The sequence below is a fragment of the Corvus cornix genome, chromosome 22 (assembly GCF_000738735.6).
Source record: "Corvus cornix cornix isolate S_Up_H32 chromosome 22, ASM73873v5, whole genome shotgun sequence".
Taxonomy (NCBI): domain Eukaryota; kingdom Metazoa; phylum Chordata; class Aves; order Passeriformes; family Corvidae; genus Corvus; species Corvus cornix.
In genome coordinates this window covers 3369271-3388832 of record NC_046351.1, presented here as the reverse complement: position 1 = coordinate 3388832, position 19562 = coordinate 3369271, and the positions used below count along the sequence as shown (strand labels likewise).

Here is a 19562-nt window from a genome sequence, read left to right as displayed (position 1 = left end):
GCCAACCTGGAATCTGCACTTTTAAAGGAGCAGATTAACAAAAGGCTGCAAAAATGGTGAAGTTGTTCTGCAGGATGTGCAGAAAATGCTCAGCTTGGAAAATATTCCGTGGTTTTTCCCCGTATTGTGCCAACAGGCAAAGATCTAGAGGGTGCTGGGGTTGTTTTAAATAAAATTCAGCGAGGGAAAGGGCACTTTTTTCTGGGATGCCTCTCCTGCCCTGACAGCTCCCAACGCAAATGAACGGAGACGGGATTGGCAAAACCTGGGAATTCCCAGTGCGGTTACAGGGCATTCCCACCATCAGCTCTGTGTGCGGGAAACACCAGCCCAGAGCAGTTTCTGTCCTTTGCTGGGGATGCTGGTGAGGTTTGCTGCACCTGACCCACCAGAGCCTTGGCTCGTTACTCAGTGGGGCACCTTTAATTGTCCCAGCCCTGTGTTAATGAACCTCAGCAGAGGATTTGAATGCTCCTCCTCTTTCCAAGTCTCTCATTCTCTGCTTGGGTAAAACTCTGCCTGTTCCTCACCTTCTGCACGCCCTTTCTATCCTCAGTTTGCTCCTCTGTCCATGTTTGTTCTTGTGTTGGATGGGCTCAGGAGCCAGATGGAGTAATTTGAGCAGAGTATTTGTGCAGAGAGACACAAATACGTCTATTTTGGGGTTTTTTGGGCCAGGGCCACCTCTTTGATCTCTGTTTCTACAGCTTCTACCACCGTAGGCTCATGATTTGGTGCCTCCTTTGAGTGTCACCATAATAATGATAATGATAATAATAAAGGAAAACACACTGGTGCTTTTCCAAACCCACCAGGAGCTGCTGTGCAAACCCAGGGTTTTCCACCACAGCAGCCCAATTCTTCCATGTTTGCTGTCTCCAATGGACCCTCCCCATGCAGCCTCCATTTCCATGGTAACTGAATTCATCTCATCTGCACTGCTCCCGACACAGCTGCAGACCACGGAAGCACAAGGATCCCGGGGGGGATGCTCAGGTTGCTGCTTTGCACCCCGAATCCGGCACCTGGGATTCCCTGCTCTTGCCCTCCATGCTAAACTGGATTTAAACCAGTGCCTACGTGGCTCCTTCCAAGGGATTTTTCCCACTTTGAAGTCGGTGATTGGGGTAAATACCCCAAAATTCGCCAGTCTGCCCTGAAGGGCAGCACAGGGGACTCCTCTGTCCCAGCTGCAGCCCTGGGGGAAGGTGCTGCCCCTCTGGCTCCCTGCATTCCTCCCCCAGATCGATTCCTGGGCACAAATACTCCCAGCAGTGTGGAATTAATTCCCATTTCCCCCTCCCAGCCCTCAGCCCGCCCTGCCCCGTGCCAGGGAGAATCCCGAGATGTCCTGGAAGAGAGGCACAGGAGCTTTTGTGCCCCGCCAGCCCTTCCAGCTCCCCGAGCTGCGACAGGAGTAGGGAACGCCGAATGAACCCTTCTCCCAAACGCCGCCTCATTAGGAGCGTGTCCTCATTAGAAGGGACAAATCTCCCACAAACAATCGCAGCCCTCCCGCACGGCCCTCGGCAGCGGCTGAGCAGAACTCGCAGCGTTCACGCCGCGCTTCCCGAAAGCTCGGGAACGCTGAGCGAACCACGGGGCAGCTGTGCCAGCACCGCCGGGGCTCCGAGCAGAGCTCCCGGGCCCCGGTGCGAGCCGAGAGGAGCGGCCCGAGCCTCCGCTCCGGCCAGCGGGAGCTCCGCGTGGGACCCTCAGGGGCTCCGGGCATCCCCTGCGCCCGGAGCGGCTCAGCACGGGCGGAGGGAACGAGAGAGATTTGTCTTCGCAGACAAACGGCGGGGCTGCGAGGTAAGAGCAGGTGCTGAGAGGTGAAAGGAGCAATGGGAGGAGCCGTAAATTCCATGGGAATGCCGCTGATTGACACAAGGAGAAGAAAAGGGGGGCACCCGTTAGAAGGGGTCTGGATTAGGGGATTCGGGGAGTCTGCGCCTCTCGAGTTCCTCAGCCAGTGGGGAAAGAGAGAGGGAAATGCGGCCGGGAAATTGGGATAAAAAGGAGGCTGCGTCCTCCAACAGTTTGAGAGATCCCAGGGGAATGCCCATGGCCTCTCCCTTTATTCAAATAAAGCAACAGGGCTCCTCTGTCTGCTCTTTGGACATAAACCCCTGGTGTTGGTGGATTAATTTTCCTGACATGGGCCACACCATGGAGCAGTCAGGCTGCCGAGCTGTCCCCGCAGCACCAGCAATTCCCTTTCCCCTCTCAGGAGCTCCGAGCTCCACAAGATCCCTTGGGTTGGCGGTCAGGGCACTGGCACCGAGGCGAGGTGCTCGGGGCTGCGGCACCACCTGCGGGGGCAGCTGCCCTTTGGGATTCACGGATTTATTGCAGGGCTATCACCAGGCTTGCCATTGTAGTCAATCTTTCCTGAAAAATCAGACCTTAGAGTCAAGCTCACCCCAACCCTTCCAAGGACACAACCTAATTCCAACCCCTCTTAATTAGAGACTCTCTCAGATTAACACCATCCCCACCTGATGGCTTTTCCAAACCACAGGGGCAGGACAGGATTTCCCATTTTCTATTTTTCCCCCCCCAGCCATATTTGTGAAGAACTCCTTCTCATAAAATGGGAACATCCCAAAGCAGATGCTTGGAGGGACCCTGGATCTGCTGGAAAGCCGTGGCAGTTCCAAAGGCCGGTCTGCAGCAGAAGCTCTGTAAATCGGCCTAAACCCACTCAGCTCTGCAGAGACGGCGTGCACAGGAGATAATCTGACAGCCATCACTTCGTGCCGGTTCAGGAGCCACCCCCTCACTATTTTTAATTTGTTTGTTTGTCTTTTTGAGGTTTTATCTCCCCAGATTAAAAAAAAAATAGTCACATAATATAAAAATTTAAAGTTTTTAAGTAAAAATCCTAAACCTATTTTCCTGTCACTGCCTCAAAAGGCATCTCCCTCTCCCCATACAGGTTTTTCTTGCACTTCTGAGCTGGAAGACACAGAAGATGCTCCAGGAAAGCATGCCAGGATTTGGTTGTTTTGGAGGTTTTTTCTTCACTTTAAAATCCTTTTTTTTTTGAGGATTAGGAATGTCAATGCAGGGTGGGGGAAAGAGGTAAATCTATGAAAAATCTCCCCTGCTTTTCTCATTATTTGAGTTTCCTGACTGGCTGCAATTCCAAATCCTCCCAAACAGGGACTCTCCAGTTGTGTCCAGGATATAATTCCGGAGTTCTGGTTCTCTGGAGGCTTTAATTGTCCAACAGATAACAACAAAAGGAGATGAGTGAGGAAATTTAACCCTCAAAGCAGCCTGAAATAATAAAGCAGCTGCTGAGGTGCATTAGCACCATCCAAACAGCTGCCAACAGGAACATGCCACACCAAGAGAGGCACCCAGGATAATCCCAGTTTCCTTGGAAAAAAACATGCAGAGATGAAAAAAATACTGTAAGGGAAAAAAATTAACATGAGAAAAGGCTACAGGACTGAACTGTGCCACTTGATCCCACGTTAATTAGGGGACCCTTGGACAAGTTCTGTGGTCCTTTGATTTGTTCTCAGATGCAGCAGGACACAAAAAGAACCCCACTTATTCCTTTTCTTCCTGATTTTTACATTAAATGTTCATTTTCAGATGCTCCAGCTTCAAGCTGGTTCATTTCCAGCTTCCCCTCTCTGGGCATTATCTGCTTTCTTTTTTCTGCAGTTGCCATAAAAAATATGTGAGTCAGAAAAAATAAAAATGGCTATATTTTATATCAGCCTCCAGTACAAAATAATTATAGCATCCCCTGCTGAGTGATGGGCTCACACAAAAGCCTGGAGCCTAATCCCATCCATTTCCAGGAGCTCCCAACAACAGGTGCTGCCGTGTCCACCTCCCGCATCCCGTGGCTCCAGCACTGCCCGGCTTCCCATGGCCTGGGAGGGTTGGTGGTGCCAGGGAGGGGTGAAAGCATCAAAATTTTAATGGTGCAGCTCATTTAACTCCAGGAGTCCGTGAGGAAAAGCAGGGAAAGCTGCTGCCCAGCACCAGGAAAACCTCTGGAATTTGGTCCCTAATAATGATTGCTTTTGTTTCTCACATGAACCCAGAAAGACAGAGATGCAGGTTGATAATTTATGGAATTATGGGATCCTGGAATGGTTTGGGTTGGGAGGGACCTTAAATCCCACCCAGTGCCACCCCTGCCGTGGCCAGGGACACCTCCCACTGTGCCAGGGGGCTCCAGCCTGGCCTTGGACACTTCCAGGGATCCAGGGGCATCCCCAGCTGCTCTGGGAATTCCAGCCCAGCCCCTCCCCACCCCCACAGGGAGGAATTCCTTCCATAAAAAAGGGACCCTTCCCTTGCAGAAGGAGCTCTGCAGCTCCCAGTGTCTCCTTCCGAACCAGGACATGCTGCCAGCCGGGATGCAGAAGTCAGGAGCATCCCAAATTCCAGCAGGAGCTGCGGACCTGCAGCAGGTCCTGAAACCACAGCAATCCCGCATTTCCCTTTTCCTGAGTCCCGCTGGAGCTGCCGGATGAAATGAGCCCCACTGCCCAGGCCAGGCTCTCTCCAGCCCCATTTATCCTTGCACAGCATCTTTTAGGATGGGGAGAGATCCCAAACCTTCCCTCTCTTCTTGCTTCCTCCTTTCACTCTCTCTCCCTTGACATCCCAGCCTCGTGTTCCAGCAGGAGCACGAACATCCCTGGGAGCTTCCCAGGTGAGACACATCCACCACGAGCTCCTGCAGAGCCTCTGGCTCCAGCTCCAGTTTCCTTTTAGGGCTGAAAAGAGGATTGCTGGAACTTTAACCTCCCTAAAGCATCCCAGCTTTTCTGGACCCTTTCCCACTTGTCAGCATCACATTCATCCTGCACATTCCCTGTCTGAGCCGGGAATTTTCAGCAAGACGAATAAACCAGGTTTTTGTGCAAGTTTCATGCATATCTGAATTTTCTCCCCCACCCCGAAAAGCCTTCATTCTTCTCCTGAAAGCTCTGCCAAACTTAGGTGCTATTTCTGGTGAGCAATTAGCAAAAGAATCAGTCCCAAAAATACTGCGGTTACCAGGCAGCAGGCCTTGGGAAAGGGGAAAAAAGCAAGGGAAAAAAAAGGGAAAATGGAACACATGCTGGAGCCCATGGCATCTGATATTCCTTGGGAGCATGAGCAGGGTTTCACATCCCAGGCTGGGCTTTAATTGGAGAATCCTCTTTAATTGGGGGCTCTTTGCCCTCTGCACCACGATCCCATCTCGTCGTGTCCCCGGAGCTGTCCCGTTCCCGATCCCTGGCACATCCAAGCCCTGCACCTGCCAGCAGCTGCGACACGGGCAGCTGAAATGTGTCTCCCGCTAAAGTTCAGCTGCCTGTCTGTGCCTGGCCCGATGAGAGGGGTGGGAATTCTGTGCCGGCTCCGAGGCAAGGACAGCCTGTCACTGTCACAGTCTGCAGCACTTCACGGCCAAATCAGCATCGTTATCCGCACTCTACAAGCAGGGAGGATCTCTGAAGGAATATAATCACCCACTCGAGCTCAGGGGATCAGACACCCCGGACCCCTGAATTCCATCACCCCTGCATCCCCAGGAGGAGCGGAGGCACACGGAACGCTCTGCTGGCTGCACCCAGCCCTGATTCCAGGGAGCGCTGTCAGAGCTGACCATAAAACTGTCCCGGCTTCCTTGGGGAACCAGGAGCCCCTGGGAGCTGGAGTGGGCAGAGGGAAGGAGGGGAAATGTGCAGAGTGCACCAGGGCAGGAGCACCGGAGCAGCCCAGCAGCGCTCCCTGGGCCTGCCGGCTCGGTGTTGGTGCCGGTGTCAGTGTTGGTGCCGGTGTCGGTGTCACTGCTCTGCCTGGGGTCACACCGGGGTAAATTCCTCTCCAGTAGTGTTCTGGCAATCCAGGATGGGAGAGGAGCCCAGGAGTGCTGGCTCCTGCCTCAGTTGTGCCAGAGAGGAGCACAGATGGCTGGTTCCACCTCCCTCACTTTACATCCTTTCAACACCCAAAAAACTTCCCAAATTCTCTTTGCCTTCTCTGACAGTGACCTACTTAATTATTGCAAACTGGGCCCCGAGTCTGGCACAGCCTCCCACGTTCACACCCAGTCCCACAGCACCCAGACACCTCAGGAAGGAATTAAAGCAACCCCCAGCCCCTCCAGAGCATCTCCTGTGTTCAGAGGTGTTTGACTGCACTCACAGTGCCTTGGTAAATGATGATGGAGCTGCAAAGGGAGGAGAAATTGATAAATGAAGGATATAAATCAACTTCTTTCGAATAAACTCATACAGTGACACCACATAATACCAGAGTAATTCCATAGGAAAACCTAAAAACATCCTGATGAAGAGAGAATTCACTGGAGCTGTATCAGACATGGAGATAATACAGAGACAATTCCTGTAGGATCCACTCCTAGATCCATAATGGGAAAAATTAAAGTGAGGGACGTGAATTCTGCCTCACCCCTTGGTCTCAGCAGTAAACCAGGCTGGGAAAGGGAAGGGGTTAACTCTGGGAATTTTTAGGGATTTTTTTTAGGGGATTAATTCCTCAAGAGTGGGTTCACAGAAAGCCATCAGTGCTGGATTTAAATCAAGGGGATGGAACTTCCGACAGGGAGCAGGGAATGGCAGAGGGAAATTCATCAGAATTGTCGCCTGGCCACTGAAGCCAAGGGAAACAGGCCAGGTGCAGGAGGTGCTGGCTTTCCAAAGGTGGCAGCTGCAGGTGCTGGTTCCTTCCTGAAATGAAAATCAGGAGGTGACTTCTTCCTGGCCTGAGGGCCTGATCAGATCTGTCCACAGGATCAGAGCTCAGAATGCCCCAGGGATCTCATGCCAACACCCCCACACAGCTCTGAGTGCCCACCAAACCTTGCAGTGCAGGGCCTCTTCCTGTCACCTGCCTTGGCACTGTCACCTGCCTTAAATGCTCCTCAGGGTCAATCGGGTGAAGGATGGAAAACCAGGATAATGCCAGTTTGCCAAGCAAGATATTAAATCATCAATGATTAATTGATATGAAATCATCAATCATTAAAGCTGAGACAAGGAATGATGGAGAGTGGGAGCTACAGAACCTGCTAGGGGGAGAACTGATGTGGGATGAAGGGATATGATCCAGGATAAATAATCCTGCATGGAGGAGAGAGGAAGGTGCACATGAGGAGGGAACAAAGAATTTCCTTGGATGAGGCCGTAACTTTCCTTGGACAATGTCTGGAAGTGAGCAGGACACTGGTTTTACTGCATCCGAACAGAGACTGCAGGAATTGCGGTGATATCCCAGGGGATGGATAACCAATGACCCCTTTGGTGACTCTCTGGGTGCTTTTCCACACCCCAAATCCTGCTCTTCTACCCTGGGTGCCCCTGGCTCTCTCCCAGGGCAGGTTTGTGTTGCAGCCACAGCCTGAAAAACAATTTTGCAGTTTTATATTGAAGTGCAGAGTGAGCTGACACAGAGAAATATCCCAGGACAAACAGAGTCTCTTCTAAACAGATCCTTGCAGAAAAGTTTGGGGCCAAACCCTTGGGTTTGCTGTCTGGTTGGGAGCATGAAGGGTTTCCAGCACACAAATTCAGGAAAAACAGGATTGTGCCTCCATATCTGCCCAGAGCTCGAGAGACTGGATCACCTGCTGGACACTCAGTGTGCTGTGCTCGGAATTAGTGCTGGGGGGGAGACCAGTGCACAACAACAGTGCGCTGCTGATCCTGTCCTGGTGCCTGTCCTGGAGTCTCCCAGCTTAGAATTTATCCATAATTGGCGTGATTGGCAGCTGATTAACAGCACTTTTAATCACAGATTTCAACTGCCAGGAACTCAGAAGAGTTTCCAAAGAACTGCACCAGCAAAGAACACTCTGAGATCTCCCAAACCCTGTGGATATTGGAAAAGATGCCCAGAATTCCCTGTTGGTGCCACCAGAAGGGGTCCCAGCCAGCCTTAAACTCCAGGACCAAGCCCCTTCAGATCCTCGTAATGTTTCCAGCCGCTCATCCAGAGGAATTATTCCCAAAATTGGGAGCTCGGTAGAAATGAGAGCCACAAAGTTTCCAACACCGTTAGGTGGAACTGGCTCAGCCGAGCCACAGCACGTGGACTGCAGAGACTCATCCTCCATGAGAAGCAGAGGGTGGGGAGGGGCAGAGCCTGGGCTCCGCCAGGCACTGTAATTTTAGTTGTTTTGCTGGGGGGGGGAATAAAATTGATTTAAAGGTCGATATTTTAGGCTGCATTGCTGCGCATGAATCCGAGTGCAGCGAGTTCCTCTAAAAATAAGCCTGTGCAGAAGAAATGAAAAGAACAAAAAGCGAGGTTGGAGGTGTGCTGGAGTGACTAATGCTCTATAATAAGTGAGCAGTTCAGTGCTTGCCCTCAGAGTACGTTGGGATGTTATTTTTGTGAGCCCAAACCCAGTTATTCCTTTGGGGCTCAAAACTTGGCTTTGCTTTAGGTGTTCCACTTTATTTTTGTTACCAGCATCATGGTGAGTACAAATTCTTGTTGTATTATCCCATGTCCATCAAAGAGTCTTGACCCAGAGCCCTGCCAGCATTTATTTAATGAATAAAATCAGCAGCCTGGATCTGGGTGCACTGGGAGCATCTCCAGTGGGAGGTGTCCCTGCCCATAGCAGGGGTGGCACTGGGTGAGCTTCAAGGTCCCTCCCACCCAACCCACTCTGGAATTCCGTGATTCCATTCTCCATCCCAGGCATCCCAGCTGTAGATTGTGACGAACTCCAGGCTTTTATCCCCAGCTGAGTGATTGATAAAAATCTGTATTTCCGAGGGATGTGTGGGTTCCTCTTCTGGCAGTGACACTGAGTGTGGCATAAACTGCCTGGCATTCCTTGGAGTGAACTCTTGCCCAAAAAAATCCAAGAGAGGATTGGCTTTGAGCTCTTGGATCATGGCTTCAAGGTCTGGGATCAGAGCTGAGAAAATGAGCTCTGAATGCCAGAGAGGAGCACAGAAAACGGGAACAGTGCAGGTGGAAATCCCAAAGGTATCATTAATAAGGGAGGTAACTCCGACCCTGCTCAGCGTTTCCAGCCAGTGTTGGACCACCTGCATCTCCTCCCTGACTTTCCAAGAACTCCACAATAAAGTTTCCACTACGGTTTCAAAACACAGCAATTTTCCCCAGTTCTTTGGGATGAAGTTGGCAATTCTCCTCCTCCCTCCGCACCAGGCCCGTGGCTGCTGGTGCTCCTGAAGAATTTGTGATGCTACAGATGTACAAAGGTGCAATGGGACAAACCCAGCCGTGGTATAAACACAGCAAATCCAGATTCCTGGTGGTGGTGGTGGTATCATTATTATAATTATTATAATTATTATCATCATTATCATAATCAATACAATAATAATTGTTGTTTTCATGCTTTCTCTTCACACCTTACCCCAAGGGCAGAATTGGCCTGAACAGCCAAACCCCACAACCTAAAAGGAATCTCTTTGCTGGATAATGAATTGGCCATTCCGGAGCTGGTCAGGGTTTGTCCCAGACAGACCCAGTCATTTCCCTAAGTGCAAGGAGCTCAAGCCAACTCTTTAAAATTCGGGGGCTGTTTCTGGTTGTAAGTGGGCCGCAATCGAGTTTGGGCCATTTCCTGTCTGTGTCTTGGACTCTTCTTCACAAGGAAAGAAAATTATCAAACCCTTCCCTTCAAAGTGCTCCGGGCCTCACCACCAGTCCCAATCATTTCCATCAGTGCTTGGGATGTGCAGACAGGGCAGTTGTGAGCTGTGTGGCACAGCTTTGGCAGCCTGAGGAGCTGGCAACTGCAGTGCCAGGGGTTTCACAGGTTCACAGCAGAACCGGGAACCAAATCATCAAAAATTGAGGTGCCAGGTTGGGACGCGATGGAATCCCAGCTCCAGCTGCCCCAGGGCCCACTGAGGAGCAGCAATCCCAGCGCACAACCATGGAATTGAGGTTGGAAAATCCCTCTAAGATCATCCCATCCAGCCAACCCAGCACCACCACGGCCACCACTGAACCCCATCCCAGATGCCACATCCACACGGTTTTTGAACAATTCCAGGGATGGCGACTCCACCGCTTCCCTGGGCTGCCCCTTCCAATGCTTTACAACCCTTTCAGTGACAAAATATTCCCTAAAATCTGGTCTAAGCCTCCCCTGGCACAACTTGAGGGTGTTTCCTCTCATGCTGTCACTTGTCCAAGTGGGATGCAGGCAGTTCTGCAGGCATGAGGGAGGGGAACACAGACCAGAAGGAGCCACATTCCCAGCTGGACACTTCTAATCCAAAGCCGCGTTACTGCTCATTCTCGTTCTGCAACCCAGAGCGAAAACAACGCGCTCACTTCTCCCACTTTGTGTCTGGGACCCAAATTAAGCCTTTTCTTTACCCCAGCATTGTCATAAACAACTAAAACCACAAAACTGCGCTCATTTTATTGCACAATGCTGCACAATTATTGTCAAAAGCTCTTTGATTTACTGGCAGAGAAGAGGAAGATTGTGCCCAGTCCCAGCCAAATGCAGTTTTTCCCCAGTCTCTGGCTTGCCCACCAACCCTTTGGCACGGTTTGTTCTAGAAAGTTCCATGCTGCTGAGGGAGAAGGATTTCAGGCGTTTCTCCTCCAGGAACAAAGTCAGCACCATGCAAAACCTGGTCCAATTTGGCTGGGAGTCACCAGATCATGAGAAAGCAGCAAAAAAATTGTTGTGGGACGAGGAGAAGTGAGCAGAACCTGTGTCCTGGTAAAGGTGATTTTTGGAAGGGCTCGTGGTGACCGCCTGCATTTCCAGGAGCCTCCTACTGCACTTCTGCCTTCACCTGGGAGCAGTTTAAAATTCTGTTTACAGTCACTGCCCCTCAGAGTCTGCCCTTCTGTTCATGCCTGAAAAACCCCTCCTTTCCCAGCTCTCAGAGCACTGAGGAGTTCATCAAGCTCAGCAATTCCTCCTTCCTCCAGAGAAACTCTGCTCTGGGGGGCTGCACAAGGGCAGGGAGGGCAAGGCAAGCTCAGAATCAAAAAGAATGACAAAAGCTGCATTTTGGGACACCAGATTTTGGGAGTTCCCCAATCTGTCCTTGGTCACTTATTTAATTCCCTCATTGTAGTTGTTGACTATTAGTATTAGTGTTAGCAGTAGTATTTTCAAATCCTTGGGTTAAAGGCATCAAAGCGGTGTTAAAATATTTCCGAAGAGGCAGTGGATGGGAGGGATCATTGTTATTATTTCTGTAGGTCCTGGCTGCGCCAAACCTGCCAGGTGAGCCTGATCCAGTGAGGAATTTGGCACCAGGGCTGGTGGAACTTCATTAACCCTCCAGTAACTCCCTTTGAACTCAGTTGTTCAGTGTGGTGTTGATCTGAAACACTTTGTGCCAGCCCCTTTCACCTCCACGTTGCCAACGGGGAAGGCAAAAGGAGTGCAGGGAAGGGAGCAGGAAAGAGAGCAGGGAGAAAATGGAACTGAAACTTAACCCGGGGTTGTGCTTCTCCAAACCACAGCTGAGAAACCATGCCCAGCACAAAACACACCTCAAACAGGTTAGAAACTGGTTTGGGTTAAAATTTACTGGTTGTTATTCTTTTTTGAGACATCCTAACCTCCCAGACCTCTGCCTTGGTCACTCAGTTTATGTCCTTGAACTTACATTTTGCATCCCCACCAAAAACCCAGGATAACAACCTTTGAGAATCCCTTTCTCTTTGAATAACCCTGAATATCCTCATAAATCACACACCTGTCCTTTGAAAATATGTTATTTTTACCCCTTGTTGCTCTGGATCTCGAAGCCATCTCAGAGTCATGAGCTCCAAAGAATGACTTTATGTTACATAAGCTGGAAAAAAATCCACTGAAAAGCTTTTGTTTTAAATGTTTCCTGTCAGCTCCTCGAAAGGTTCCATTATTCTTTGGGCTTTGAAGTGAATTTCAGGTTCTGTGGGATGCTTTTCCTGCCCTCCTTGACGAGCAGGGAGCTGTCCTTAATCCAGAGCATCCCAAGTTTCCTGTCAGCCCAGGAGCTGACGCTCAGTTCGGGTAAGCCCTGACATGTTCTCATTTTTAAAGCAAATTAGAGCATGCAAAGCCTTTATGGAGCTGTCTGGACTTTACACCCCCTCTGTGTTGTTGTATAAATGATTTAACGTAATTACCATATGGAATTTGTTAAATATTCCGCAGGCCAGGAGCGGGAGCCGTTCCCGTGCGCCGAGCCTCGGTGACGGACGAAGGTGCAGCAAAGGCTCATATTTAATTTATTGCTGACGAGGAAAGGCTTTGTGTGCTGGACTGGAAACGGCAAATTCCAGTCCATGCCTGAGCTCCAGTCACACAGAACAGCTCCTGGGTTTTAATTTTTTTTTGGGAAGCCACAGCTGCTTTTACCCACAGACATTCCCTCTCCTGCTGGTCCTGTGCCCAGGTTCCAGGGCATGGAAAGGGATCGTTCCCAGCCCTCCCCGAAGTGACAAGTGGCTCCAGCACTGGTAGAACCAGGAATGAACCGGGGAGTGGAAAGAATTAAGTTCAGTAATCATATTATTTCCCCCCAGGCACTGCCTCTGTCTGAAGCCAGACACAACTTTGGGCCCTGCCTAAAAAGCTCCAGGTAATTTATTTCAATAACGAGGGAAAGAAAAAAAAAATCCTCTTTGATGAAGGGTTCTGAAGAAGTCGAAAAGATTCCTGCAATCCCATTCCCTGATCATTCACAGGGAATTATCTCCTCAGCTCCCTTCAGTGCCTCTGAGGAATCAGCAGCAGCTCCCGGTCAGCTCAGGCTGTGCCTGTGCCGCACCACGAGTGGCACCAAGTCCCGTGGGACTGGGAGTCCCTGTCTCACTCAGCTCCCTCAGGCACCTGGGGAATGCCAGGGAAGCCGTCCTGGAGGGAATTTCCAGTTCAACAGCTTCCATTTCTCCATGGAGGGAATGGTCCATCCATAACCTGCCTCCCTGTGGACTTTAAAAAGCTCCCACAGCAATGCCGCCACTGCGATTTTGCACATTAAACATAGAATATGCACTGTAATAGATAGCTCTATTGCAGTATAGGGAATTTATACTCTAATATATATCATTTCGTACCTACATGATATAGATATCATTTCATACATATAATATATTTTTTTCTGTATTTTATATATAAATATATAGGCTAAATGCAAATATTTACTCCACTGCATCCTGTCCTAAAAATGCAACCAGCCTGGGAACCTCCCTGGGCATTTTCCCTCTGGATACCCCTGTAAGTGAATTCCAGGACATGGCTCCTTGTGAAACCTCAATCCCCTTCCATTTCCAGAGGCAAATTTAAAATGCACTTGGTTTTGCTTCCGTCTGCATCCCTTCAAACTCTGGAATGCTTATATGGGATTTCCTTCAAATTGTTGCTTTGCCACGGGCTACGTCAGTCCAGCTGGAATTTTGAAGCTAAAAAAAGATTAAAATATCAAATGGAGGGCTCTGTGGATATTTGTGGTGCGGGGTCGAGAGCAGGTGAGGGCAGTAACCCCACAAGGAAACTTCCTCGGAGCTGTTCCAGTTCCAAACTTCCGAGCTTCCCTCTCGGCGCTGGGATGAACCTGCTGTGAGTGTTGGGTGTCCTCGGAGCCAGACCTCCTGCAGCTGGAGCCTGCTCCTGCAGAGCCCGCCGGCACCGAGGGCGTGCAGGAAAACTACGGCAAAAGGGAAACCTGGGGGGAAAGTAAGGGAAATCCGGGGTTATGCGGTGCTGGGCTATGAACTGCAGGGAGTTTTCAGCAGCCACGTGTGAGGTGATGCCACAGCAAAGCTGCACAAGCTGCTCGTCCTCCCTGAGCTCCTGGACCCTCTTGCCATCTCCCTGTGCTCTTATCCTCGTGTGGCACTGGAGTTTGGCACCAGGGAGCTGCTCCCACGCCGTGATTTTCTCTTTACTTTTCAGAAATTCACTGCAATCAAATGGGAGGTCAGGGGCTCACCAGGAGCATCTGAGAAGGGATAAAAACTAAAGCTCTGAAAGCATATTCTCTTTTCAAATATAACTTATTCACCCTCAAAAAAACTCTGACATTGGAAAACCCTAACCCAGACACTGCCTTGGGAACAGCCTTTTTCCCCGGATCATTCTGTACCCAGCACTCGGATCATGCCAGACTCAAACAAGCAGCAAACAGCAAACGGCCAATTTGGACAAAAGAATTCCTTGCTGTAGTTCCATAAACACAAATCAGACAACATCTGCCTCAGAGCATTTTGAAGTGAGTGTCTCTATAAATCGCATTTTCATACCTCCATTCCATTACATCCCTAATAGGAAGGAAACATGAGATTTTTTTCTTATTTTCCTCTGCAGTTGAGCCAGAGGTGACTTTATTGCAGATAAATCTGCACAGTTGGGCCACAGCTGGGCTTTTTTGGGGTTTCCTGCCTTTTTTCCAGAGCAGCTCCATGTTCACCACCACCAACTTCTGGCTGTGTCTTGGAATTTATTCATCTGATCCAATTCACCAGTGAATAGAAATCCCAATAAAAATGATCCATTTGATTCCTGAAGTCAGCAGATGGAATCCCCACGTGGGATCCCCGACCCTTCTGCAACTGATCCTGTCCCACTGACTTCAACCCCACCTTTTATTTCAGTTTGCTTTGCTATTCCTGTACAAAACCCAAATTGTATTAATTGGGTTGTAATTAGCTGGAGCTTGCTAAGTCCAGGCTTTTGGATGTAACACCTGCAGAAGCAGAGTGTTCATAGAGGGCTTTTAAAATCATTGTGGGAATAACAGAAATCCGCTTTTCACCTGCTCTGGGTTGGAACTCACCTCATTTCTGCTTTACCAATTTAATTCAAAAATCAGGGTGGCGATGTCGCTGTCAGAGGAAGTTGCAGCCTGGGTGGGTTTTTGCTCAGATGGCGAAGAATCTGTGCTCATATTTCAGCTGCTTTGCACAGGTGGGAAGGATGAAAAAGGTTAATGCTGCTCCAAACCTCACCAAACCCTGGTTCCATCTCATCAGCTGCTCCAGGTCTGTTACTGGTACAGAGAAAATCCTGAGAATGTGGAGGGAGAGTCCTCAAATGCTCAAAACATGAAACCAAACGGTGGCAACTTCACATTTGGGAGTTCTGTTGTTTAAATGGCTTTGGGGATTTTATGGACTGTATTTAAACACATAAACTCTGAATTTTGGGATTACTCACCATTGTATTCAGTCTCTTCCAGGCAGCTGGCACAGGGTGCCCAGAGCAGCTGTGGCTGCCCCTGGATCCCTGGCAGTGCCCAAGGCCAGGCTGGGTGGGGTTTGGAGAGACCTGGGACAGTGGGAGGTGTCCCTGCCCACGGCAGGGGGTGGAATGGGATGGGCTTTAAGGTCCCATCCCACCCAAATCATCCTGGAATTCCAAGATTTTCCATGCACTGTCCATCCCATACTCCCACCTGCAGCTCAGCCTGGCTGTATTTCCCCATTCCACATCCCAAATCTCCAGATCAGAGAGGATTTCAGGGCCCCTCTGCTCTTCCCATCCCTTCCCTGGGCTGTGCTCTTTGTAACTTAAAACATTCATTGGGAACACGATGTTCTTCGGGGGTTACAGCAGAGTCTGTAAAGGATGCAAGCCCACATCCTCCCTGTAGGAAATTAATGGAGAACTTGTGTAAGATTAAGCACCGGGCTTTTATTAAAGAGCATCTCCAGCCTGGAAGGGAAGTGCTGACTCCAACACTTGTTGCCAGCATACAGTGAAGTGCATGAAGCTCCCTAAAATGTGGCTTTCTTGTCAGATCCAAGGGTTCTTCCTGGTGAAATGGTCATTAATGTCTAGATTTGCACAGTGAATAAACCCCATGGAAAAGGAATGTGACACAGACAAGTTAGTTTTAGATTTTTAAAAGAAAAGTCAAATATTTGTGTGGGTTCAGAGTAACTTCCACTGACTGTCAGAGGCACTTAGGAAGCAACTGGGCTTTTTCCAAGTGTAACCCATGGCAGGACAAGGGGGAATGGCTTTACAGCGAAGCAGGGCAGGGATAGACGGGGTATTGGGGAGGAATTCCTCCCTGGGAGGGTGGGGAGAGGCTGGGAGGGAATTCCAAGGGGAGCTGTGGCTGTGCCTGGATCCCTGGGAGTGTCCAAGGCCAGGCTGGACAGGGCTTGGAGCAGCGTGGGACAGTGGAAGGTGCCCATGGCAGGGGTGGCACTGGAAGAGCTTTAAGATCCCTTCACACCCCAGGCATTCCAGCATTCCCTGACTCCCTGATCCCATGGGCCAGCCATGGCCCTGGAGGGAGCTGTGCAGCCCCTGAGATTCCCAGAACCGAAATCGCTGCTGTCACCCACTGCCTCCATCACAGGCTCTGTTCAGCCGTGATTAATCTGAAACCAGCGGTGCTCTGCCTGGGCCTTGTGCCCGACCTAATCACGGCCACGTGCTGGGCATGGATGGCATCCCTGTCTGCCATGGAACGAGCTGGGAATGAGCCACTGGGGCAGGAATGAAACACCAGGGCTCTGGCCACACAGGGAGCTTTAATCGAAACATCTGGAACCACCTCAGATCCCTTCAAAACCTTCAGAGTTGGTTTAATGCTTTCTTTTGTTGAAATAAGGAGCAGGAGCCGAGAAGAGAATGAAAAAGAACTGAGTTTGCTCAGCCCTGTTGCCTTCACAACCCTGGGAAGGGCAAAATTCACCTGTTAATTCCGAGTCAATTGATGCCATCATTCCCTGAGGGACGTTCTGAGGGATTGGAATGGTTTAGAAGAATTGGGATGTTCAGATAATCTGGGAAGTTCAGAGGATTTGGGAAGTTCAGAGGATTTGGGATGTTTTTCCCCTCAGCACCTTTAGAATCAGTCATTAGAAAGTACCAAGATAATGCCCAGATTTTTAAATGTTGTCTTTAATAGTCCCAAACACTATAACCAGGGAACCAATCCAACCCCTCATCCCACACAGGGAGTATTCCAAGGAACATGTGGATACCAGAAAGAAACCAGGCTGGATACAAAACTGAGCCTAAATTATTGATTCTGAGTCGAATTCTCTGCAGCATTTTGGTTTTTTCTTCATGGGATTTTATTTTTCATAATTATTCTCTGTTCCAATATTGGAAATATTCAAAATTTCATGAGGTGTAAGCTCTTTAGGCTGCAAATGCTCAGCTCATTTTTTTTTAACAAATAAACATCCTTTCAAGTGAAAAAATATTGTATTATTAAATGCAAATTAAAAATGGGATTTTTTGGTCCTTTGTTTTGATTTCTGGGTGAGCAAGGCTTGCTAAAAATGCAGCTCAGTGGGGGTTTGCTTTTTCCCTAAGAATCAGCATCACAGAGATGCACGAACACCCCGTGTACCATCCAGTTCCTCTTCCACCTCAAATTCCTGAGCTTTCCAGCCCCCGATTCTGCTTCTGGAGCCCGTTTGGTGTGCGAGGAGCTGTACCTGGGCCACCTCCAGCAATGGGACCTGTCCTGAGCCACGGCTGGGTGTGCACAAGTGTTACCCAGCAATGATCCGGCGGCAAAAACGCCTCTTTCCTTAAAAAACACAGCTATGGGAGCCTCTCCCGCATTTCTGCTCAGTGACAAGGCTGCTCCCCAAGAGATGCCAAAATACTTTTATTATTTGAGAGTTCCTCTCCCTCAGAGCTGCTCTTCCTCGCCTCCTCAGGTGGGCACTCCGATGGTAAAGCCAAACCCATCCTTGGGACACTTCACTTCCAGCGTCACCTCCTGGCTGATGATTCCTGCTGGGAACAGGACCCCAACAGGTTTTGGGGCAGTGGGAACCCCCAGCTCGGGGTTCCTCCCCGTCCCTCCCCAGTGCCTCCTCCCTGGGCTGGCATTATGCAAACGAGCTGTCGCTGTAAAGCGTTTCATTCTGCTTTGCTTGATTATGCAAATTCCAGCTCCATGGAGCCACTCTGCTTCCTCTCCTCCTCCCTCCTCCCTCTGCTCGGCTCTGCTGGCAGAGGGGTTTCACTAGAACCACGAGCAGTTATGAAACAGAACAAATTAAACACAACAGTTGGGATCGCTTTTCCTTCACAAGACATCGCATATGTCGCACTCAAAGGGCTACAGGAAATAGCAGCTTTGCCTTCTGCACTCCCTGTCCTGATTTCCCAGCCCCAAACAGGACTGCAGAGGAATCCTGGGATGTGTTCAGGGGCCAGTTTTTCCACAGCTCCAAAAGCCCAGGGCTGTGTGCCCTGTGCCCATTCCCGGGGCTTCCAAAGGTTGGGTGGTGCAGCCTGGAGAAGAGAAGGATCCAGGGAGAGCTGGGGAAGTGTTTTCCTCCTGGTCTCTGCAGTCATCCAGCAAAAGCCCTGGAGGATGGGATTAGTGCCACACAAACATGGGCAAAAAACCACAAACTTGGATCCTGGCGAAGGATTTTGTAATTCCAGTGCAACAGGTGGCTGAGGGCTTTTATCAGAAATTAATGACTCCTCTCCAGGAATTCTGCTGCTCTGGAAAACCACACTCCAGCAGTTCTGAAGCTGTAATTTATCCCTTCCTTTGAAAAGGCCCTATTGTTTAATGCATGTCTAAAAATCATAAATACTGTACCTTTTACCTAAACAAACAAGGCTTAGCGCTGAAAGCAGTGACAGGGAAAGATGGATGAGGGGGAAATGCTTCCCTTTGGGAATGGTGGGGAATCCATTGCTCAGCACAGCCGTTCTCGTGTGTGCACTGCAGCAGCCTGACTGCTTCATACCCCAGACATTGGCTCTCGGGATTTGTGCTGAAGAGATCCTTAACAGCTCAGAGGAGGCGACACGGAGACGATGGGAGCTCCTGAGACAGCGCAGATGTGGTCAGGGATAAGAATCAGTATCTGTGGAAGTCAAGGGTGCATTCCTCCCTGGGGACTGAGCATCAGGAGGAGTCTGCAGACTCCAGGACACGTCTCCTCTGCAGGGTGGGAAATCAAACCAAGCCCTGGCACTGAGCAGAAAAGGGCTGATGTCAGCCCTTGGTGCTCCAGAGACTGGGATTTTTTCACACTCCCTCCCTGCAACCTCCAAATTCTCTGTGCGAGAGGTTTGTGGCTGACAGTGACACCTCAGCCCTCCTTTTGTCCCCTGCCCAATCCCTCGAGTCAGCCTGGAAATGGGAACTTGCAAGGCTGGGGATGGGCTCAGAATTCCCCGCAGCTGCTTCCCAACACCCTGGGGAGAACATCAGCAGTGCAAGCTGCCAGCGTGGGGAGCTCAGCAAATCTTTCAACAAATTTAAATACTATCAGGGCTTTTGAAGAAGGTCAGACACCCACAGGCCATTATCAGTCCCAAAATACACACACTTTACCTCTCCCACTGGATATTTCCAAGTGCTGTCCCAGAGCTTGATTCCCCAAATCACCACATTTCGTTCTGAATGTCATCAGAATTCCACATTTCCCTAACTTCTTTTTCAACTGCTCTAGAAAGAGAAGGATCCTCCCTGAAGCAGAATTCCAGCTGCAGCAACACCGTTTTGTCGGTGCCTTTGGTTTAATTGGAGCCAGGATTTGGCCTTGATGATCCCTGTGGGTCCCTTCCCACTCAGGACACTCCACCATTTTCTGACTAATTACCTCCTCTTGCTTAACCGGATCTC

General features: G+C 49.9%; 1 protein-coding gene and 1 long non-coding RNA gene across 4 annotated transcripts in view; one reads left to right on the top strand and one right to left on the bottom strand.

Annotated features, from left to right (window-relative positions):
* LRRTM4 (leucine rich repeat transmembrane neuronal 4) overlaps positions 1-19562 on the bottom strand; it is a 196332-nt gene that overhangs the window by 138404 nt on the left and 38366 nt on the right. Inside the window, exon 3 of one of the 3 annotated variants that reach the window (XM_039564276.1) lies at positions 13160-13661. The exons of the other annotated variants lie outside the window; for them this stretch is intronic. Coding sequence (XP_039420210.1) covers positions 13644-13661 — 18 coding nt within the window. The 3' untranslated portion in view covers positions 13160-13643. Of the gene's footprint in view, positions 1-13159; positions 13662-19562 lie in introns of those variants that run through there. 3 annotated transcript variants of the gene reach the window in all.
* On the top strand, positions 1348-3641 carry LOC109145841. The gene is made up of 2 exons (XR_002047506.2): positions 1348-1812; positions 2939-3641. It is a non-coding gene; the product is annotated as an uncharacterized LOC109145841 (long non-coding RNA).